The 25288-nt window shown below is 39.2% G+C and overlaps 1 protein-coding gene across 2 annotated transcripts; it reads left to right on the top strand.

The window, feature by feature from the left end:
• Positions 1–18308: 18308 nt before the first annotated feature.
• On the top strand, positions 18309–24695 carry LOC148429892 (eosinophil peroxidase-like). 2 transcript variants are annotated; one of them, XM_088421253.1, is made up of 16 exons: positions 18309–18425; positions 18560–18622; positions 18715–18799; positions 20095–20270; positions 20493–20625; positions 20737–20863; positions 20966–21172; positions 21278–21632; positions 21710–21870; positions 21951–22209; positions 22293–22463; positions 22547–22784; positions 22859–23058; positions 23144–23194; positions 23408–23503; positions 23626–24695. In XM_088421253.1, exons 2-16 carry the CDS (start codon positions 18562–18564, stop codon positions 24081–24083), a joined length of 2778 nt encoding a protein of 925 aa, XP_088277379.1. In that variant the 5' UTR covers positions 18309–18425; positions 18560–18561; the 3' UTR covers positions 24084–24695. The 2 variants fall into 2 exon arrangements, with proteins under 2 accessions (XP_088277379.1, XP_088277387.1); XM_088421261.1 differs by having other exon boundaries at positions 18318–18425; positions 23671–24695.
• The last annotated feature ends 593 nt before the right edge of the window (positions 24696–25288 follow it).

Here is a 25288-nt window from a genome sequence, read left to right as displayed (position 1 = left end):
ATACTAGAACGTAGTGAAGATTTCTGGGTCAAAATGTGTTCATATTTACTGAGGGGAAACAATGTACGTCTAAAGTTTAATTGTACAAGTTAAAGAAATGTGTACCATGCTTATACACACCATAGGTTTTTTTTTTGTTTAAAAAAATGTCGCTGAAAGCCGTAAGAATGTTTTATGAAATTTGTAGATAAATTCTTAGCAGGAATACGTTTTCATATTTGAAGGCATTATTCATTCATTCTTTTTTACGTTTCAATTTCTTTTCTCTGAGTCAATATCTAACATTAGATTCACACTTTACCACGCAAAGAACACCAACCCATAATATGATTTCATTTAGTAAAAAAGTATAACTGTATTTCATTTCATAAAATAATGTTGCTTCATTTGATAAAATGCACATGTATCATATTACACATCTTGCCCATAATATTCATAATACAAGACAGAACAAACTAAACTAAAAACTAACGTTTACAATTGTGACAAATTGAGAGATTTTTGTGTCATTGTGCTATTTTGAAATGGATTGAATGAGTGGCCCATCAATTACATTGTGCAAAATGGCATTACTCGGGTTAGCTCTTAGTTAGCAAATCAGTGCATGAGACTGAATCAGATTAATATGATATAGTACTAGTACGTAAGCGCAAAGCAATGGTTAATAATGGTTAATGACATTACAGCAGCAAAACTTTTGTATTTAGATTTGCAATGCATGTATTATGGTTGTGTTGGCAAAGTTCTGGATATGTGTGCATGTTATTTCATGAAATCCTCAATGTGGATGGTGTAATAAACAGTATACGGGGTTTAGGGCCTGTGAAAGGCTACACGTATGTGCGAACTAGTGGTCACCCGTCAGTGAAATTATTGTTCACTCCAATTAATTTCTGGGTACAGGCCTGCCAGCCAGTCGCAGAGTGGCATTCTCCCTTATTATGACACACCTCCACATAGCCGACACACACAAAGGCGTCACAGTTTTCTTCTACAATACAAATGTTCTAATTGAATAAATAGCACAATGATTAAAGCGTATGAGTCGGCAACAAGTTTTAACCCTTGATGATTTAGCCTCTCATTTTTATTCACAGGCCCATCACATTTCTGGGAAGAACTTGAAACCGACCATTTTATTGGATTATCTGATTAATCGGCCCCAATTACAGTGTATCACAAATCATTTTGTCATTTTTCACTACCTGTAAATCAGGGCATCAGGGCTCGCCAATTTCGGTCCTCAAGGGCAGTTTTAACTAACTACAATGTGTATATATCTATATATATATATATATATATATATATATATATATATATATATATATATATATATATATATATATATATATATATATATATCTATCTATCTATCTATATATATATATATATATATATATATATATATATATATATATATATATATATATATATATATATATATATATATATATATATACTGTATATATACAGCCCTTTTGCAGCCTTACAGATGCATTTTGCCCTATATATATATATATATATATATATATATATATATATATATATATATATATATATATATATATATAATATTTATTTATTTATTTTAACGCTGGAGTTACAATGAACAACAGATAGATGTTATTCTGGCTGTATGTTTATTTTGTGTTAACTAGGGGTTTGTTTAGGAGGTAGGAATTGATAGACTTGAAAATAAAGAAAAGATGAAGAGTGTTTGAGTTTTGTTTGTGTGAAATTAAATTGTCTTGCTAAGGAACCAAACAAAACAGGTTACAGCGAAGGGTGAGTATTATGAGGACTGAGGACCAGGTTTGTTTGGAGGTTGTTTGACGTTGTGTGATGTTTTATGTTGGATGTGAGGCACCAAGGGCCTCCTTGTGCATTTGTTATTGGTGTGCCTTGTGGTATAGCTTGATATGTTTCAGGGCAGGGCGATTGAGCGTGGAACCAGCAGGAAGTTCCTAGAAGTGACAGCACGTGTAGTTGAATGGACCCTGAAGCCTCGTTGACAGGTTATTGACGTTGACATCAGACTTTGATCAAGACATTTGGGAAGGTCTACATTGTCAGAGGAAGAAGACATCGTGGGATGGCTATGCTGGAGTGTGGCCTGATTCATTCTGTATTATTTTTGATGTTGATACTACATTGTTGCCCAGCCTCACCAGTTTTGTTAATTTATTATTGGATGACTGTTGTGATCCAAGAGGGGGTTGACAACACTGGAGGAACTATAGATCATTATTTTGTTTGTACTGTTTGTCATTTGGAGGATCTAATGTTAGCATAAGTGTTCTATAGTTCCTTCTTGGATGTTGTGCTGTTTTGCTTTTGAATATGATTAGCTTTGTGAAAGGGTTCCATCTTCCTGATTGGCTCGTGGATGAGGGTTCCCTGAGGTCTTTAGTATGGGCCCCCTCTTTTTCCACATCTGTTTGAGAGTGGTTTTTCGACGGGGTACCAGCGAATCGTTGTCCCCTCCTGAGGATTGCTCTGAAATTTGTAATGAGAATCACCGGTTGTAAATGGCACGTCGTGGCATGGCGACGTGAGGCGGTGGAGGGAAAGGGACTCAAAAACGCAGGAGGTCGGAGAGGGTGTGCTCAAACAAAAATGCTCTTTTAATAATAAAACAAGGCAGGAAAAGCAGAAGACAAAAGCTAGACAAAGTAGCAAAATAAATGAGGAACGGAATAACTCACGAGACTTAATTCGGACGACGGGGAAGAGTGGAGGGCGAGTACAGCGGGACAGGGAACACGAATTGACGATATGTACAATAATCCGACAACTAACATAAAAAAGGCTGCAACTTAAATACACAAGGCTACTAACAAGACAGCGCGAAACAGCTGGGAGAGACAAGAGGCAGGGGAAGCTGATTGGGTGACACGCAAGGGCAGGAACGCACAGGCGACAGGTGGACAAGATCAAACTAATAGACAGAAAGGTGAGGCAGACGCGGGGAAGAAACTATACAAACTAAATGGCTAAAGAAACAACCCAAAATCTCTACAACAAAATCCATAGCAGAACGTAACTCAGGCAGAACGTGACGGTAAACTGTGGAGTTTAATTGGAAGGACATCTCGTAGCGTCGAAAGTTGTTAATTCTGCGGCTTTGTGTGCATTCTCTGGAGTAGGGGTCAGGGTAGTTTCAGTTTTCCTTGTTAAAATACCTCTAAATAATCTGAAAATAAGCCTCACATAGTTATAGTTCCTAAATCGTAGTTGAATGCTGATGAAGGTTGGAGCGAGATTTGTTTCAGGCTGATGTCATGACTGTTTTCATTTCTTGTTCAAGGCTAAAGATGATTGACCTTGACAGGGGGAAATATGTGGTGTATTTTCAATATATGTGACCATAAGTCTTTATCAACTTTTATTAACTTCACCTAGTGTCTCTTAGTGTGTGCGAAAGTATCTTTCTAATTGTGGTGAAACCAAAGGCACATTCCTGCACACGGGAATGACAGTAGGGGGTCGGGGGTTATCACACCTCTGGCCATGCCCCTGGGTGACAAGATGGCTCAGTACCACATACCCTGGGGGGGTTTCAGGATGTCGTGTGACAAAGGAAAGAAGGGATTGAGAGATAACATGTAAAGAGGTAGACAAGAGTAGAGTTGCACGGCTTTTTTTCTGAAGAAACGTGAACTGATATCAGCGGGGTTTGGCTGAATAAAATCTTTTTCCGACCCATCCTGTTGAAGATTTTTTCCATCGCCAACCCAGCATTTGGCCTGCTCCGGAGGGCAGCCGGGACGACCGCTCCACAAATTACACCACAGTATTCCGTGTCTTTGTAAAAAGTAGAACACCAGATTTAAGCGTCATGTGACAAAAACCTCCTGGCAGAAACACACAATAGGTGCTTCTCTGAGTGCATTCTAATTTTGTCCCACTCATTTTTCAGAGCATATTACGGGGTTTTGACATCGCCCAACTTGCAGCTTTGTGTAATAAATTTTTATGCAGCTGTTAATTCTTATGTCCGCCATTGTCTAAACTATAATACAGTGTTTTAATGTTTTTTTTTCTTCGTATAATTACGCTTTTATGAAATATACAATAAAAATTGTACTTAACTATTGACTACCAGGGAAAATTGACTGCAAGAGTTGAATCGAATGTTTATTTTTGAAACCAGAACCATGACAGTACACGCTTCAAGGTAGACAAAACAAAAGCATTGCAAGGACAATGCCTCGTCTACCATTGGGAAACACTGATACTGCTTAGTAGAACATAAAACCTAATAATAAAAAAGTCAAACCGACAACAAATACATTGTGTGTGGAGTATCTCAGAACAAACACCAATGCAATGACGACTTGCTTTTACAGTATGAACAATAGGACCACATTCTTTCCTCAACAATCATGCCCATTATTAATACAAAACTACTATGCAGCGTTCAATTTCACTTCAAACTGCTACATAGAAAATACTAATAGAAAAGAATAAGTATTCTTGGAAGAAATGTGAAAAAATAACAGCAGTGTTCTTGGACTGAATAGTAGAACAGTTCATACTGTATAGTCTTGAACTAATGTAATGTTATTTCAGATAAGTGTTGAACCGAGTATTTATAAGTAAAATAAATACAATAGAGCAAATCTTGCCAAATGTTTTGGCTGCTTCGTTGGTGCAAGTATGCTGCAGGCCTGTGGAACCTGCTGTAAACTGGAAATGATGGCCTATTTGAGATTATGTGTTGCCAAGCGAGATTATATGTTGAAAACGTTTCCATATCAGATGGAACCCCCCCACCCCACATAACACACACGCGCACACACACGCACATACACGCCTCATACCAGGAAATAGTTTGCTGCAGTGATGATGCTTTGCTTAAAAAAAAAAAAAAACAACAACAACAAAATACACTGTCAGTCACTAATATTGAAATTAGCAAGCAGATGCTGGTACTGTCCACGATACTTCATATTTGACAATTTTAAGAGCCCATGACTGACAGTGGACCTGAAAATGACATTCCATTTTCAGTAAAGACATGGAGGATCCCAAATTGTGTTGTCCATTCATGTTCAGTCTGTTTTAGTTGAATTTTACTGTCATTTCTGTCTTTCTTAGATCAAGCGTTTTGTGTGACACAGAGTTGCCTAACGTACTTTACTGTAGCTATGGTGTTCTTTTCATGATGAGCAGTGTTATGTTTGCACCCAATATTCTGGAATATGCTGTACATTATGGAAATAAAGTAATTTAAACTGTCATTTGTAAAATGTAGGCAGGTTTTGATTTTTTTGGTATCATAAGACACAGACTTATGTAAAAAAGTATTATACTAAAACAGCCAGTACTTGCCAGAACACTCTGCAGATTCTATCACTGTTGTTGGCCACTTTGCAGCCTCTCTGGCCAATTTGCCTCTCACCTTTAATGACTTTGAGGACGGATCCAATTCTTGCTAATGTCAATATTGTACTGCACCATATTTGATCCTTTTACTTTTGTCTCTCTTTGCAATGTTCACTGTTATAATAACTCTGGAAATTCTTTTAGTACCTTCCTCCTGGTAACTGCTTTTGAACAATGAGATCCCTCAGTGGCTAAGGAAGTGCTCTGCTCACTGTGGCTTTTAGTGGAAGATGTGACAACAACAATGCCAGGAAAAGTCAAGAACACTTGAACTTTATTTGAAGTTCGTCAAAGGCGCAGGAGAAGGTAGGTGCTGACCCCATTCAATATGACTTCAAACGTAGTTTGTTCATTTTGAACGCAGCCACATTTCGTCATCTCGTCATTATTAGAGTGTAATTAGAGTTTTAGTAGTGTTGTGAACATTTTTTTATCTTGCCCTCTATAAACAGCTGGGTCAAAAATAACTCAATTTGAAATAAATTTGACCCATTTACCATGTTTAAAAGGAACTGACCCACACTTCGGTTAATTTGAGCCCCCTAAATTGTGTTATTCCATGACGGCCCAACAAATTGGGACAAAACAATGCAACATATTGTTCCCTTGGGTTAACTTTGAGTTAAAAGAATAATGGTGTGTTTTGAGTTGTAATGTTACCCATAGTTTTGTCACACAATGCATGATGGGTGACCCCGGCTCCAGGTTGCGTTGTACCGCCTTCTGTTATGACTAAGTGCTATGCAAAAAAAGAGTTAACACGACGTCGTAGTTCGGAGTATCATTGTCATCTTAAGTAACAAAGAAAAGTGAACGATATAGGCTACTGTAACATGAATCACTGAACACATTTTAGTCACAATAGTCAAAAGTTAGCCAGTTTTATGTATTTTTTTATTGTTATTTTTTTTTACATGTTAACATTTCATAAAAGATAATATACAGTGCAGCCATTTTTTACCAATAAGTATATCGCCCATAACTGTAGGTGGATAAAACTACAATTAGTCGTCAACCATTAACCCATGGATGTGATAATCATTTTTATCACGGGTCACAATGTAGTTATAAGTAGTTTCCATCGGAGGACCATTGTAACTGTGAGGTTAAATACATCTTACACATTTTGAAATCAGAGGCCGCTAAAAATGTTTCAAAAGAGGTATTTGTAACAAAAAAAAGAATAAAATTACAGAAAACATGCAAATTTGGTGTTTTGGCTAGAAATTTGAAGTCATAATTGGCATTTGGCATGCCACATAAAATAATGTGGTTGGCTGGATGTGCCCTTGAGTATGACACCTGTGCATTAACCTATTCTTTTTCAATGAATCATTAGGTTTTCTGGAGGTTCCGACACAATATAACGAGCAACATCTCAAATGACATTTCCTTTCCCCTAATGGAGGTATGCATTCAAAGATATAATAATGAAAACAAAGAAACTTGCAACAAGGTATTTAAAAATGGAAAATTATCAAATATAAATAGTTGAAAATTGCCATTTTTGATTACATAAAACCCTGTTATTATTATCATTATTTTTTTTTTATACGGGTGAGTTGACCTTTTTTATATCCACTGTTTATACAATTCTTGACATTAAATAAATCATTCTGCTCTTGGAATTCAATGCAGCTTTCATCAAATGCATGCATGCCTTCTCCCTCTTTACATACAGTTCCCTCTTACACAATGTGAACCTCCGTGGATTTCTTTTTTCTCGATCTCTGGGATGTGCAGCTGCAGTGTTACTTGCGACAGCTCCATGGGATATATAGCAAGTGACTTGCTCATGCAAAAATGTTTTATAACTAAACAGATTTGAATGTTGCAAAACTGCCTAACCTTTAAGACAAACCTAATTCCAAAAACCTTTTAAGGTGTGACTTTTAGGTAACATGTATGCGGAAATGACACAAGCATATTTCCCTGTCTTGCTCCAACACCCTGAGAAGAAATTGTATTCTAGCTTGACACAATATAGAGTTCATAAACATGCACAAATGAATTCCAAGTATTAGCTAAAACCTCTAAAGTTCAGGAAATGTATGAAGCGTATGCAAAGTTATTTAGTTGAGTTAGTTTTTCCCCTTTTGCTTTGAATAAATATGTGAAGCAAGAACGCAAGTGACTTTTCCAGATTGGCAGGTTTATTTACCTTGAGAGGCATATTGTATTCAAGACACATAACTATACCATACATCTTTGACATATTTAAGAACGGAAACGGTATGAACCATTAAAGACTATACAAACCATTATGACCAGTTCATGTAATTCACAAGTTTTTGTTCCATGACATCAAAACAAGTTCATGGGAATGTATTTTCTACATTTCGGATCATCTATTTGGCTCTCAATAAATACCGGCTTAACAAAAGCAGGTTTCAGAATTCATCACATCCTCTAAGTCTGACTTAATGTGGCCCGACTCCATCTTCACTCCACCTGTCTGGCAGTGTTTTTTAGGTGAATTACACATGCTAATAATAAGCTTCATCATGATAAAACAACTTCCTTTGTTCTGGAAGGTGACAACCACTTGCGTGCCAATGCTTCATTTGACTATTACACAGCCTCAAAATGCGCAAAGTACAAAAACCTAAAGCGTTTGTCATCCGTAATTCTCTTTGCATGAGTTTCTTCATCCACTTTCAATGATTTCATATTTTTAGCTGGGCTCTATTAAACGTTCTTCCACTTGAATTTGAATCATATTGTTTTGTATGTCTAAGAAAGTCGCCGATACACAAAAGTCCGTCTGTGAAAAAACCTCTGGCGTCTGTTAAACAACAGCCGTAACGTCAACACAAAACCGGTTGTTGTTTGATTCATATGAGAGTATGAGACAAAAGAAACAAACCTGTACTTTGAGGAACGTCACAAGACGATAATCATCTTACCAAACTGGCTTTAACTTTCATTAACGCTAGGCACATGAAGTGAAAAGGTACCAAGTGCCAAAAACCCATTAACCATCTGGTAGGATGTGGTTTAAGGTCAGGTTACAAAATATTTTATATATACAGTATATGTATATCAAGTGACTTTATTAAATCTATCCATCCAACATGCAAACATGAGAACATGCAAACTTCAAAACGAAAGGCCAGCAGCAGACTTAAACCTCCACATGTGAGGTGGATGTGCTAACCAGTTTGACCTTTATTAAACAATACTATGAAATTAATAAGGATTGTTTTTCTTCTTTGTATATTCAACAGTTTTTATTTCTCAAAATCACACTGTTGTATAGTAAATTATTTGTCTCAAAGCAAAGCGAAATTGTTTACAAAAACAATATTGATAATAATAAAGAGGTGATATACTGCATGTAAGTGTATGGACATTGCAGGGGGGTACGTGGAAGCATTTGGGTTTTAGTTCCAAGATAGTGAAGTGGATTTTGGGATGTTCATTCACTTTTATTAATTTCTTCAGTATTTTGTTAAAGCCTGATTGCAGTAGATTTGCCAGTGTCATTTTCAAGTGAAATAACAGCATTCCTTTTGGGCCTGTCTTGGGGGCTGGGTGTTGCTGGGCCCCTGATCGTCTGCCCTCTTGACCAATGAGTGTTTGCCACAGACATGCAATTTGAGTGGTAAAGGAGAAGCAAAACGGGTTGAAAGGAAAAACAAAAGGGCCACCTGGGTAATCACCATATCGGAACCAGTTTAACATCAGCAGTATGAAACTATAGAATACATCTTTTTGCCTGCGAGATGCCTGAGTCCAAGAGGTCTTCATTTTCGTCACCAACCAGCATTGCCTGCCGGCGGAATCCGAAAACGCAGCCGGGCCAGACCCACTACAAAATTTAAAGAAATTCACCACAATAGTAAGTGAACATTCTCAGTTATTTCATGAACTGTCTTGTCAATAAAACGATATGTGCGTGCTACAGTATATCTGTTTTTTTCCTGGAGAGGAGAGTGTTTAATTTAGATCACGTGAATATTTTCAAAGTAACATACTGGTTATTTTTGTGTTTAAAAAGATGCTGCTTGAGAATTAAAATTAGAGACAAAATATAATCAATTTTAATACTCTAGATGACCGTAAAAACACACGCATATATTTTTAGGTTTAAATATATTTATAGGATTTTGTATTTTTAAAAACGATGATATGTAAATAGTGTCAGAATGGGGAGGAATAAGTAACAGAACCTTCACATTTAATAGCCGATTGCATTCCCATTGGCAGCAATAACTTCAACCAAACGGTTCTATAGTTGCAGATCCGGTCGTCATGCTGATCAGGGTCAATCTTGAACTATTCCTCTCTCCAAAATTGCTGCAGTTGAGTCGGATTCTTGGGCTTTCCAGCATAAGTCATTGTGTTGAGGACAAGCTTGATTACTTCTGTGTTTTGGATCCTTGTCCTATCGCCGCACCCGACCCCTTAACTTCGACTGTCTGGATCGACGGCCTCAGATCTCCCTGCGCCATGCATCGATAGCAGCACCATGAAGCACGGGCTTCCTCAATGTAGTCCACCCATGAACGCTCTTCTTTGCCAGTGTTTTACTGTACATATAGTTGTAGTTGATGTATGTACAGAGTCAGAGATATTCCACTGTGACAATGACATCTGTAAGTCCTAAGCAGACACTGTTTTGTTTTTTTTTTTCCTCTCTGAGTGTTCTGCACTGAACTATCGGTTTTCTTGGTGGAAAGCTATGCCTATCTCTAACTGTGGATTGATGAACATTCGAACTTTTATTGATGGTTTTGTAAGCTTTCCCAGCTTGATACAAATCAACAATTATTGTTGGCTGGTTTTCAGAGGAGCGAGGCACGGTCCACTTCAGATAATGCTTTTTACAAGACATCATTTTTGCCAGGTCTGTGTTTCTAGTGGGCGGGGAAGCTTTAAGCGACAGCCTAGTCAAGTCGATCTTAAATTAGCCGAGCAATAAAAGCACGACTTAGTCACCATTGCTTGGTTTGAACAATCATAACGGTAAGTAATTCACTGCCATGGAGACATTTGATTGCTTCGAGGATGGTCCAAAAACAAAAACTTGTTCAGACAGACAGACTGCAAACTACAATCACCGTACAATTGATGAGGAACAACTTGTTGCTGGAATGCTCTTGGTTAAATGAGCACACACTGCTCTGATATCTTGCAATTCATGGTGTTTTGTTCATGGTGTCCCCTGCCTACTGCCTTAAGTCAGCTCCAATAGACACCAGCAAGCTTGCGACCCTTGTGAGGAGGAGGGGCTCTAGAAAATAGATGGATGGATGAACTCCTCTGTCTAATAGTATATTGTCTAATTTCAATCAGGAACCAACAAACACCTTATCTTTATTGTAAAAGAGCCCCGATTCCCAGAGTGACGTAACTACCATGGGCTATTTTTCCCCCTTTCCTAATATTATAATGACACGTACTGCAGAACTAGCGATCAGTGACCCGGGTTACCAAATGAGACTGTCTCTGTCCATCTACATATGAAGGCTCGTGTAACATAGTCACGTTTTCTCTGACATGGGTGAGGTCAGACTTCTCAAATGTTCTTTGGCATTTGTTTTCTTTTATTGCACCTCATAGAAGACGGAAGGATCCAATACTAAAGTCTTTGCCATCTAGCACACGCACGCACGCGCACAGATCCACACACATACACAGTAAATACCACAACGGACAAAAATAAAATGAACAAAACAAAAAGCCATTATTATTTTGACTTACGTGCATTATTTTCTGTGCAATAAAATGTAAGATGCTATATACAATTCTCACAAAAGTTTGGGATATTTTCTTTCTATTGAAATCTCAGAGGTACAAAAATACAAAATGAACTTAACAATGAGACAAATGTTCATACAAAAGATCAAATTGTGCTCACAATTTGATCTTTTGTATGAGCATTTGTCTCATTGCTTTTTGCACAACTTGTTCTTTTTTTAGCAATAGTTAAATGAAAATTCACCACATTTTAAAAAAAAATCATGTTATGCCTTTTTCAGATTCTTCCATTGTTTCTATTGTAACTTGTCAATGAGGTGCTGAGCAAAATGTCCAAATGTGAAAGGCATGATGAAGATGATAGTTATCTTTTTTTAATGTTTTTAATTTTAATTGAAGGAGGAAATGTCTTGGTTTATTCATTCTATTAAACGGCTATTGTAAATTTTGCTTTTCAGGATCATTTTAGAGAACAGTAGGTTGTGCTAAAAATGACTGAAATCTAACATCCATCCATCCATTATCTTTAGCTGACTGGCTGGTTCCTATCCCAGCCGTCTTCATTTATGTTTAAAATTTCAAGATCGAAATCAAGTGTGAAATGTTATTCCCTAACTTTTTGTGAGTTCTGAAGTTCTGAAGCTCCCTTCCGTCTTATTTATTAATGCTTCTTTTTCATGACACTGTATGTCTTTTCAATCCCGGAACCAGTAATTAAGTTTCATCGTTTGCTGGGTGTGTTACTAAAGTAATGAATTGTGTGGGAGTTGGAAAGTTAAAAATGAGACTGGAGTATGTCGTCGAACAAATCCTTACCGCAAAATGTGCCTCAGGGCAAAAAGAAGGGAGACAGGAAGAACAATAGCATTCAAGCTCAAATATACATTACATGCCAAATGACCGATGGCGGAAACAACAAGAGGATCTCAACCATGAGACATTTTTTACCACTCGAGTTTGTCATCCACTTGTGTCACATCAGGCCACCCACTGTGGCTCAGGCTGAGCCAAAACAAGTTACATGGGTCCTTTCCTCTTGGCGACGTCATAGGGACATCGCGGTTGCTCAGGTAGCAACCAGTCAAGACTTTGCCATAGCGCTTATCCACATGACCAAACATGACCAAAAAACAGATGATCCGAAATCGGTCATTACCTGTGGCCGGAGCAACTGTGAAGTCATTTTAAGGTGCCAGACATTGACGAAATGGCTGCCTCCTGAGATGGAAAATACCTAGCGTATTTTCCTTCTTAATTCATCTTCCACAAACACAATTTTAATCATAGTGCTGTGCTTTGACAAAAGGGGCGCATAGAACTTTTTACCACATAGTAACATCTGCAAAATTCCTCTCTAAAAAGATAACAAACACACATATTATTAGATTTTCCATCCATCCATCCATCCATCCATTTTCTTGAGTCTTTTATCCTCACTAGGGTCGCAGGCTTGCCGGTGCCTATCCCAGGTGTCGATGGGTAGTAGGCAGGGGACGCCCTGAACTGCTTGCCAGCCAATCGCAGGGCACACGGAGACGAACAGCCATTCACACATCCGATAACAATTTAGTATGTCCAATTCACCTGCCGTGCATGTTTTTGGAATGTGGGAGGAAGCCAGAATGCCCGGAGAGAACCCACGCGGGCTTGAGGAGAACATTCAAAGTCCACACAGGAAGGCCAGATGGATTTGAGCTCGGAACTCTGAACTGTGAGGCGAACATGCTAACCACGCTTCCAACGAGCCGCCCTCATTATATTTGATGATTATATATGATTATATGTACATATTATTCATTAATTTCATTGTATTATTATTCGAGCCTCATGTCAGTGTGTCGAAACATAAAATATGTGCCTTTACCACTAAAGTCATCTTAAAGTGAATGATTAACAAGTGAGGTGAAACAAAAAGGTATGCAAATCTTGACACACCCAAAGTAGAATCCACGGTGATTAAAAGAGCACAGTACCTTCATTCAAATCCTTGTAACTATTCCAAATTTGTCTTTGCTACCCTATCCATATATGTATTCCCTAAACTTATCAAGTTTAAGTCATTCATCAAACATAAAAAAATATTAAATGATGCTTATTTTTTAGTCATTAGTGCCATACTATTCACAGAAAATCTGCGGCCCGCAAGGAAAAAACCCTGCTATACTTGAGCGACACCCTTTTACTGACATCCAAAACATGTTGCACAACTTGATCTGCGGGGCAATCAAAGCCTGCTGTAGTTACACCGACTTCCAACTTTAAAAATAAACCAAACAACCCTCTCAAAATAAAAACAACCTCTTCCTCCTCGTTTTTGAATCAGCTAACAGAAAAGTGGAAGCAAAGGTTTTACGGAGAACAAGTACGGTATAATTCCAGCAGCGATGAACCATCAGAGTCCGCAAGCCCTTCTCTGCCGACTTAAACACGATTAGAAGCACTGGCCTTCATTTGCAACCTAAATTTGACTAAAATGTATTCCCAGCATTCTATGCTCTTCTTCATGTAAACGAATGTGGCTGTTAGATCTTTTTTTGTTTTGTTTTTTGTCTTCAGGATTGTAGACTTCGATTGAGGAGCAATTTTCTCATTTTGAGAAGCGGTTTTTTATTTGTTAGTCCCAGGAAAGTGAAGCAAGGGTTTTTATTGAAACATTTAAATGACAATATAATGAATAAACACTTTTACCATCAATGAGTTTAATTTCCTAAATTCATATTGTTCATAGCAGCAAAAAGTATTTTCTTGTCCAGAAAGTGAAGCAGTGAAGCAGTGAAGCAATTTTAAACACAGATATAATTTTATGTAAATTTACCAGAATCTTCCAGAATTATTGATATGGTCCTTCAGCAAGGCTAAATTGATTTTAAAAAAAAGATAGGATTCACTCTAAAAACATTTTGACAGCATTTATTGTGCAGCGCGCTAAAATCACGAGATTAATCCGTTCCGCGGTTGGGATCGTTACACGAATTCGCCATATGGTGGGCAATCCAAACCTATGTTAATTAGCTAAAGTGTAAAATCCCAGGTAAAAACAACAAAATTGTATATTGTATATTAAAAATTGGTATCAAAACAGTATACTAAGTTCTAGGCATATATAATGTACATGTATATAATCAAATAACATCATAAATAAAAAAAACATACAAAGGATTTATTTACCTTTGAGCGACGTGAAGAGCTAGTCATGGCCATATTCCCTAGTGAGGGTAGCCTAGCCTAGGCAAGCTTTCTTCGTATTTCTTGATTACCTCCAGCTTTGTTTCCATATAAATCATCTTCATACTTCTCTCTTTACCATCACTAGGCTAACCATGGCTAACCAATTCAAGTTTGAATAAAGCACTACAATGCACAATAAATACCATTTTGAAAGCACTCTCAAACGAGATCAAGTCTTTAGGCAGCCATCTTAGGTACCCTGTGTGCTTCATGACTTTGTGACGCCGACCAACAGTAGACCAGTATCTTAGGGAGTCGTGACACCGACCAATAGCAGACCAGCATTGTAGTGCCGCGTGTATACATGTATGAGCGCACACTGACCGCCATGTTGCATATGTCATAAGGCAAAAGAAATGGCATAAAGAGGGGACAAAAAACGTTGCACGCCATGCCATAAGGTGAAAAAAAAAAAAAAGTAAGGCAGGGACGTCGTAAACCGGGGGTCCACTGTAACATTTTTCATCCTATAGGGCACAACTCCTGGCTGATGTACTGTGCCATAATTAAGCATATGTAGTCACACCAGCTATTCGGCTGAAGCTCGTCGCTTGCAAGTAGCTAGCGGAAGTGGCTGCTTTTGTCTAAGAAGCTTGCCATGACAGTGCGGGGAAAGCTTTGAGTGTTTCTGACTACTCATTGTGGGTGAACCATGATTGATTTCACAGTATTTTTTCATAAAATTCCCCCAATTGCACCAGCATTTCTAACGTCTCAGTCGCTTGACACATGTCGGCACTGATCATTTGATTCAAGCATCGAGCCCAGTGAATGTCGGGACAATTTCTGCATATTGGAAAATCTTGAAAATCTTTGATTATTGGTATTGCCATTCAATTTGTTTTAATGAGATGCAAAATATAAATTTTGACTTGCAAACTTTGCTGCAAAACTGCTTATTTGGAGCTAATAAGATCAGATGTCAATCTCATTTTCCCATGTTGGGCTGGCCTATAAAATTGGAATTTTCAGCAATGGGACTATTTAACCATTCGGATTTCAAACTTGTTCTCACCGAGTGAACGTTGACCTTTGCTAACTTTAAAGTATTTGTGTTCTCTGATTCGTGACAGAACAGAACCTCTTACATCCAACTTTGACCAACAAAACACATATTGTTTATGGCAATCTGCATCCATGAACTCTCAGGGGTATGTTCATTTCCTGATCCATTTACATGTTTTGTCAATGTTTTTTTCAGTGGTGTGAAGTTATCAGAACTTTTGAGTATTACAAAAGCACTCTCATCTTTAACACTATAATTTATAAAATGACCTCAAATTTGCTGTCGCAGTGTCAATCAAAACCAAGCATCATAGTCTTTATTAAAATAGCTACAGTTTACAGTACATCATCTGAATTGAATAAGAATAAGAATAATGTCACAGAATGCATTTTTTTTTTTTGCCCTGCCAGAGCCATGCATGTTGTGATGAATTAAAAATGCAAGATATTGAAGGTCAACTGTCCATAATTGTCCAACACAGCAGATTCCTTTAAGTCGATGTGTCCCGATTTCAAGTCAATCGAGCAAGCATTTCATTTACTGGAAAACAATATTGAAAGCGAGACCAAGACCAGTAACTACAGCAGGACTGCTCAGGCCATGTGACATAGAGGGCAGAAGAACTATTCCATTATTATTTCTCTCCTATTCTTTCCCACATGAGACCAGCTCAAACCTTTGAGGGAGCAGTCCCTTAATTAATTTGCCTTTCCAGTCCTGTGCTGCAGTAAATTCTGAGAGATCATCCTCAGAGAACGTTATGATTTGTTCAAGTCTACGGGCTTCACACTTGAATGCAACGGATTTCAATTTTATTGTTAATGCAGTCAAAACATAAAAAAAAAAAAAAAGACTAAAACATTGATTTGTAAATAATTGAGCCCTTAATGGGAGTTTTTTGTAAACTTTTATTTTATGTTTTAAATTTAGGTACATTGTGTTGTTGTGGCTGATGGACAAAAAAGTGGCTTCGGTAGTTTATTTATTGAAACAGATTCAAATGGAACCATATACCTTCTGCTGCATTTGAGATGAACAGTGTTGTTACTTCAACACTGTACTGCATCATTTATTACTCTTGACTGTCTTTTCAGTGATTAGTTACACACAATTACAATACATTACTGCATTTGAAATGTATAGTATTACACTACTATTTCATTACTTTTATATTACTTTCACCAACACAACTGGACATATAGAGTTGCAATTCTAAATGTAGCTCTTTATGCTCATTACACATCCAAAGGAATGTTAGTTTAAATTTAAAAACACTATAAACCACTTAATCTGTAAAATTACTGGTGCTATTTGACAAAGTGTCACACACAAATTGCCCCTAACTGTTATATTCTTCTTGACTTTATCTCTGACAAACTGATAGCAATGGACATAGGTCCATCTTGTCCGTATTCAACCTGTCTTCTGCTGCTGCTGCGCTTAGCCAGGCAGTAAACATTTTGCCCAAGAATTTTCCCCTTCGATCTCCCGATGTTTTTGGCAAATTTGGGGGAAAACACCACTTACAAGTGAAACTTGCATTGTAATGTATTGTGTTACTCGCATTTGCACTGAGTAAAATAATACTATTTTTGTGTGTGTAATGCAATACACTACTGCATTACAGCAAAAAGTAATTACAGTAATTATATTAGTTTTGTAATGAATTACTCCCAACACTGGAGATTAGTTTGATGTTTTGGTTGCAACCTTTAGTTTTGACAGTCAGGAAGGAATGTTGCCCTTTTGTCAATGGCTAAATAATTAGAAATAAAATTTAAAATAAAACATCCATCTTGTACGTCGCAAACTTGCTCAAAGGCGTTTTTTTTTTTTAGTTTGTTTGGTAGTTCGTTATATGAAAAGAGTGACTTTCCTGAATTTTACAGTTTTTTTTAATGTTTTTTATGCACATTTTTCCTAACCAATGCCAATTGTTGCCAAACACTTCACACTAACAAGAAAACCATGGGTCAAAACTGCAATTTATTGTACTTGTTTTGCAACAGCAAATGGCTTTTGCTGAGCTTATTTTTGTATGAAACAAAATGTAAAATACCGATGGGAAAAATGAAAAACACATTGGCCCTTTCTAACGCTTTATCTAACACTAGGCTGTACTGTCTTTGTAAGATAGAAAAAGGTATTAAAATAAAATATGTGTGTGCTTGCGTGTGTGCGTGCATGTGCGTGTGCGTGTGTGTGCACGCGTGAAAAGGTGGGCGAAAGTGCTGTGGGCGGAAGTGCTGTGGAAAAATTGGTAGTTATGCATCACATCTTGTCACGAACGTATCTCCAGGAAGTTGTCTTTGCATCACCTGTCAATCGTGTTATCTTATCAACGCGCATTGTTTGTGTAACATTCCTATGTGCAGACATACAAAACCATACTTCTACACATCGCAGCTTTAATGTTTTTCAGATTGTACAAGCGCTACACAAACATTTAAACTTCTCAACACAATCAAGAACATGTTTTGTGATGTTTGAAAAAAAGCAAGAAAAATTACTATATAGCATTTATTTATTTGCTTTGTCTAATTGCACTAATGCCGTGTTTCTCAAATAGTGGGGCGGGCCCCCCTGGGGGGGCGCAAGGCAATTCCAGGGGGCTGCGGGTGACCCCAGGGATAAGGATTCGTTTCCCTTAGCAGCTAACAGTTGTTGAAAGTTTTTTATTTTGCTCTTTCCTTATGTCAATGTTAAAAAGGATCCAGTTTTAGGCATGGCTGTACCATTTTTATACATAATAATCATATTAATGGTCGGGGTGGCAAGTGGGTGGGAGGGATGTTTTCTCTCTCCTAAGAGGTCTTTGCAAAATGTAATTGAGAAGCACTGCACTGAATGAGTTGACGTATAGTCTATATACTGTACTTTCCACAATTATCTCAGCCTGGTTTGAAGTGGTTGAACCGGGAGCCCAAGACGGAACAAAGAAGAAGAAAAAGAAACAAGGAAAACAAAATGCTCCAAATTCCTGGTGACGAACAGTGTTTCCAGTGACGCTCCTTATAAAAGCGGCGAGCTAAGCAGCTCCTTTACTGTATACGGACTGCCGCTGCTATAACTGACACATCTTGGAGCTACTTCTTTCCAGGTCACTACCACCTAACCCAAAACACTGAAACAATTGCTTCATCTTTGTTTATTGTTATTATTGAATCATATTGGTTTTATTTGCGTAATTTTGACAAGGCAATACACTGTTTTTTCTTCTTTTCTCCACACCAGAGATGTTTCAGCTCGTGTGCCTGCTGCTTGTGGCACATTGCCTGCAGTGGCACGTGAATGCACGTAAGTATAAACAGCTCACATTTATTCAAATGCGGTTTGACACTTTCAATCGATACATTTTGATTAAGATCATTTTTTCTATTTACTTCCAGAACATATAAGCAAGGCAAGTCTGGAACAGGCTGTGAACGCTGCCATCGCTAGAGTGGACTCGGCATATGAAAATTCAAGAGTAGAGTGAGTTGATATCGAGATTGCATGCTTTTTTGTATTTTTATAATGTTAAGCCACATTAGACACAAAAACGCATTTATTTGATCATAAACACCTCTTAGGTTTTCTAATTCACATATTTGTCTCAAGCAAATTTAGTCTCGGGCCTTCCTGTGGCATTTGGAAGTCCTCCTTTTTCCTTGCGTGGGTTTTCTCCAGTATACTCCAGCTTTCTTTCAAATTAACAAAATGTGCTCCTTCAGTAAATAGAAGACTCAAAATCTGGCCGGGGCAAGGCCTCATCTATACTCGGAATGGCTAATGTAAAGCAGTAACAATTATGCACGTTTTAGACATCTTACTCTGTTCAATCAACGGCAACGTGGATACAGAGATTAATTGGACATTCTGCCATCTGGTGGAAAAGCATTTAATTGTTCTGCCTGTCACAATGCATCGCTGACAGGGCTAGATGAACAAGATTACAGTGCTGTACTTGGAGTAATATGTATATTATATGTATGTTTTTTTTTTTGCACATGACACACTGATGTGCCACAGGAGTGTTTTAGACTCACTGGTTCAGACAGCAGATGGAAAAACGTTTCAATCTTTAGACATTAAGGGCCATTTTTGTGGCCAATGCAATTCTAGTTAAGTAACTGCACAAATTTTCCTTCCTTTTGAAATTTTCATCGATGGGTGTATGGGTACGGGATGAAGGACTCGCTGGAATCCATGCTGCGTAGTGGGCACTTGGTGTCCACCTTAAACCTGCCGATTGTGCTTTTATGTGTCCCCTCCTTCCAAAGTTGTGCTACAGTTAGGAGAGTACTTTTTAAAACGTACAATACAAATTGGTTTCTACAATGATTCAGACAGAGAGATGCACTGTGTTGTTATATTTATGAATGAAATATGATGACTTCCGCCATACATGTTCATAAAGCTCAGAATCTGTGTCTGTCTGATCAAATCCACCAAAATCATCAAAGTGGCACCACCTTGACCTGCTTTTAGGTGCTCTACAGACTACTTTCTGTCACTAAATAGTCAGGTGCGCTTGAGGCCCTTGGTCCACACGGCCTGCCAAATTTCCAAGCACAATAAATTGAACTTGCCCAGGCATGAAAATAAAGATGCGTTTGTTTTTATGTGAAGTGCCAGTGCACCTATCCACAAAAATAAGGCCTTAAGATTGTGCAGGTGTACTCAATAAGGAGATTTACGGGGATTTGGTTGTGAACAGCAAAAGCCATGATGCTTGTAAATGTGACTTCTTCCAGACTTCTTCCATAACGTAAATGTGACTTCTCCAGGTGCCTTGATCGCATCAGGCGGAATGGCGCTAGACCTCAAGATGTGTTGCGCTTTTTCAAGCAGCCTACGGGAGTTACACGCGAGGTGGCCCGATCTGCTGATTACTTGGACATGACACTGAATATCATCAAAAATTCGGTGGAAAGACGTAAAAGACGTTCCATCAATGCCACAGGTGAGTGAAAATAACATTTCAAAGTTTTCATTGTTTGTGACTCGACAAGATTGGGTTCACATTTATGTTTCCCTCATTCGTTCTGCATTCCTACCCTTAAAATGTTTATACTCTTGTGACATGCCCCGGGGTCGCTATGGGTGACACATTAGTGTAGATTTCGCAATGAGATGTCTTTTTAATCGTGTACTGATACAGTCACTGGTATGGTTTTGTTGCTAGATCTGCTGTCTGAGGAGGATCTGGAGTTCATTGCAGAGCTGACAGGCTGCTCGCCTCGACAGCGCCCCCCTTCATGCAAGACAACGCCCAACCTGAACATCTTCCGCACGGCAAGCGGCGTCTGCAACAACGAGTAAGATAACAGCGGTTGTTGGCCCCTTCCGAATGTGATATATTTACGATGTTTTTCTTACTAAACTGAGCACCGCCACTGAAGACCTTGATCGGTTGCTCTTGCTTACAGGCACAATCCTCGATGGGGGGCCTCAAACATACCATTCGTACGCTGGCTTCCTGCTGAATACCAGGACGGAATTTCGCTGCCTCAAGGATGGGACGACGTTGAAATCAATGGCTTCCTCCTTCCTTTGGTATGATCATTCTATTTTGCTTCTTTGTAGAATCCTACGGAGAATATCCAAGTGGCCATACAGAATAGGATTTGCCATTAAATGATAACTTTATTGTTTAAGGCAAGAGAGGTGTCCAACCGCATCCTGGCCGCAGCCATTAACGACATAGAGAGCGACACAGTCTTTAGTCACCTGTTGGCCTCCTTTGGGCAATGGTCAGACCACGACCAGACCTTGGCGCCAATGTCCCCAGTCATCCGTTCCTTCAGCAACGGTATCAACTGTGAGGAGACCTGTGAACGCACCGAGCCATGTTTCCCAATTTTGGTCAGTATTCTTCCACGCTGCCAGGCCCGTGAGCCTCACCCACAGCACAAGACATGGTGAGCGCATCCATGCAAACACGCTGACCGTTTCTCTGCGTCTGAACAGATTCCCAAGGATGACCCACGCTTTGGTGTGCAGAAGTGCATCCCCTTCTTCCGATCGACGGCGACTTGCGGATCTGGCAACACAGGCTTCATCTTTGGTGCTGCCACTGTGCGGCAGCAGTTAAACGCCCTCACGTCTTTCATCGACGGAGGTCAGGTGTATGGCTCAGAGGACGCCAAAGCGCTAGAGCTCCGTGACCTCACCACAGATGAGGGCTTGTTGAAGATCAACAAAGAATTCACTGACAAAGGCCGAGAACTTCTGCCCTTCACCGAAGCGATGGCCAACGTGTGTGCAACCCGGCGTCGGATTACCAATGACCCAAACGCTGAAGAAGTGCTTTGCTTTTTGGCAGGTGAGGAATAGGTTGAACAAGGTCTTTTTGAGTTTCTGGATTCCCGCGACAAGCATTTTACTTGTTTGACTTTGAAGGTGATGAACGTGCCAACGAGAACATCATTCTGACCTCGCTGCACACACTGTTTTTCCGGGAGCACAACCGCCTGGCTAGGGCCCTGGCCAAACTAAATCCTAGCTGGAATGGAGAGAGATTGTACCAAGAAGCCCGCAAGATCGTGGGCGCATATCTTCAGGTCGGCGCATGCCTCTATCTTGTCTGAACAATAATCATGCTTGATGAATTCAGCTGTTAACATTTTTTGTTGCCTTTCAGGTTATTACGTTCAGAGACTACATCGGCAACATAGTTGGTCCTGAAGTGGTAGCCAAGAAGCTCTCCACATACCCTGGCTATGATAAATTTGTTGACCCCACAATTTCTAATGTATTCGCAACAGCCGCCTATCGATTTGGCCACTCTATGATTCAGCCATTTGTTTTCCGGCTCAATTCGGCCTACGAGGAACACCCGCTGTATCCTTCTCCGTTGCTGCACACGGCCTTAAACGCACCATGGAGGATTGTCTATGAAGGTATGGTCTTTCTACTGCGTTGCTCTCATATGATTATAGTATGTATGGATGTACATACAGTATGTATGTCAAAATTATTTCAGGGGGGATCGACCCAATCATGAGGGGCATTGTGGCTCGGCCAGCCAAGTTGAATGTCCAGGATAGCATCATGACAGACGAACTGAGAGACATGCTGTTTAAATTCTCTTTTGAGATGGCACTGGATCTGGGCGCTCTCAACATGCAGCGTGGGCGTGACCACGGAATCCCTGGTATCTTTTTCCGTTTTCCCACATGCACAACATGCTTATTGTGAATAGAGTCAAATGTTCTATGTATACACCTGGGTTCTCAGGATACAACAAGTGGCGCAAGTTCTGTGGCCTGTCACAACCAAAAACTCTGGCGGAGCTGAGTGCTGTCCTAAAAAATGATGAATTAGCGAGGAAGCTTCTGGACCTTTACAAAACACCCGACAACATCGATCCATGGCTTGGAGGAATTGCAGAACCTCTGGTGAAAGGGGGAAGAGTTGGAGAGTTGTTTGCCTGTCTGATCGGAATTCAGTTCAGCAATCTTAGAGAGGGAGACAGGTACAGACAAAAACAGATATGTATCTTTAAAGATGCGCTCATGTCCAAACTCACCGACCAAATGCTCACTCCAGATTTTGGTGGGAGAACGAGGGAGTTTTCACAAAGTCTCAGAGGGCGTCTCTGTTGACTACGTCAATGTCCCGAATCATCTGTGACAACACCGGTATCACGGAAGTTCCAGAGAAGCCTTTCCTGTTCCGACCACGAGGTGACGGATACACCGATTGCAGGAACATCCCCGAGTTTGACCTGACCCCATGGATAGAGACTCGTGAGTTCCCTGAAGAAAATCATCAGAGAAAGAGTGCCATTTGTCTTTGTGTTTTGGAATGTCTGATCCATTTAATATGTTCTAGCATATGGATTTTACGACCCCATGCCAGAGGCAACAACAAAGCCCAGTCCAGGTATGTAAAAGAAAAAAACACATTCATAATATTGTTTTGAGCACATTTTAGACCGTGCTTTTGTGCTAGTCCACTCGTTGCAAACACCTGTAGCTCTGTCTTTTGCATACATAAAACTTTGTGATGGGCCTGAGGGATTTCCAAAATGTCTTGATATGCTTGATGAAAAATGTGGATTTTGATTGACTTCTATCGCCGATTTGTTGATTCAAGCTCCGTGGTCAGCGTGGTCAGCGTGGTCAGGGTGGTCATCCTGGTCCGGCACGAAACCTGGGGCAGTTGGACCTCCTGGACCTCCTGGACCTCCTGGTAAAGCTTTCCATGGTGTTTCTTTTCAAAAACCGCAGGTTTGATATACCCTTAAAACTGCTGGGTAAATTTTAACCCAGTAGTTTTGAGGGAAATATCTATCTATGTTTTTCCTTTTCCAGGAACTCCAGGTCCCTATCTATCTATCCATGTTTTTCCTTTTCCAGGACCTCCAGGTGCACCCGGGTCCATTATCTCTGAGAAAGTGGCCTTCTCTGTTCGACTGAGCAATAATTTCCCAACTCCCGGTGTTCCGATCGTTTTCCACGATGTCATCTATAACGGACAAAACAGCTATGACACGAACACGGGCATATTTACTTGCATTTATCCGGGGGTTTATGAATTCCAGTTTTCCTGCACCATTTTCGAACATGCTGCCAGTGTAGATCTATTGCGTAATGGAGAATTAATTTTGCATTCATTTACCACCAGGCAGGAAGGTTACATCACAGCCAGTGGAGTCACATATATTAAACTGAGAAGGGGAGACAGGGTATGGCTTTTGGCTAACTTTGGCGGCAATGGCCTGACAAGAGACAGCTACTTCAATGGGCATTTGCTCTTTACAGAGGAGTAAAAGCTAGTACAAAATATTTTGACGGATAGTTACAAATGAAAATGCCCATGTGCTAATACTTGTTACTCTGTAACACAGCTAGCTAAGACAGCTAGCTAGTTAGAGAAACTGACAGACAGACAGACAGACAGACAGACGGATAGATGGATAGATAGATAGATAGATAGATAGATAGATAGATAGATAGATAGATAGATAGATAGATAGATAGATAGATGGATAGATAGATAGATAGATAGATAGATAGATAGATAGATAGATAGATAGATAGATAGATAGATAGATAGATAGATAGATAGATAGATAGATAGATAGATAGATAGACACCGTATTCATCAACTGACTTGTATTTTTGTTTTTTAAGTGTGTATGTGAGTGTGTGCGCATGTGTGGCCGTTGTGCGCTTGCCTGAGTGAGTCGATAGATATGTCTCCATCTCACATCTTAAACTGATATGTGCTATTGTTTTTTCCTTATTTGAAAAAAAAATATCTTTTTTAAATAATCTTTTCTTTTCCCATCTTCCAAAACAATGGCTTTCCACATATCATGGGCTTCTTTTTAAACCTTACCAGAACTTTATTGAATATGTCAATAAATATATGAATGCAGCATGTGCCTCCAGATGTTTCCCAGATAAATCATTCGGTATTCAGCCTTTAAGACGGATAACCAAACTATCATTTTTCTAGTCAAAGAAATTATTTCAATATTTCACAAGATTGGTAATTAAGATCCGAAATTGTGCTTGAAAATTTTTTCTTTGATCACACATTGTTACTTTAAAACCCCACAAATTGCATGTGTTTACACAGAAAGCGTTGGAACAAGTGTTCACACAAAAAACATGCCCACGCACTCGTGCACACAGAGTCACTTCACTTTAAAAGTACAGTATTAGAAAAGGTTTTTATGATATGGATACGTATTAACATCCAGCCACTCTAAATGGCCTCCAGAGGCACTGCTCTGGTGAGAAAGAACACAACACAGGGCAATCGATGTCTTCTTCAAAATCTCCATAAAAATATTGACATCAACCACGGCAAACTTATTGCACTGCTACATACACACACGCACACACACGCACGCGCGCACGCACACACGCACACGCACACGCACACAAAAAAGTCGTCTTGACAAGTCAGTGTATGATAGGATAGGATAGTTGCTAGGATCATCATTTTTTAAATGATTTGTTTGGA

Source organism: Hippichthys cyanospilos, chromosome 1, assembly GCF_059441005.1.
Source record: "Hippichthys cyanospilos isolate Australia breed blue-spotted pipefish chromosome 1, RoL_Hcya_1.0, whole genome shotgun sequence".
NCBI lineage: Eukaryota > Metazoa > Chordata > Actinopteri > Syngnathiformes > Syngnathidae > Hippichthys > Hippichthys cyanospilos.
Note: the sequence above shows the minus strand (reverse complement) of the source record. Positions and strands in the feature narration are given on the sequence as shown.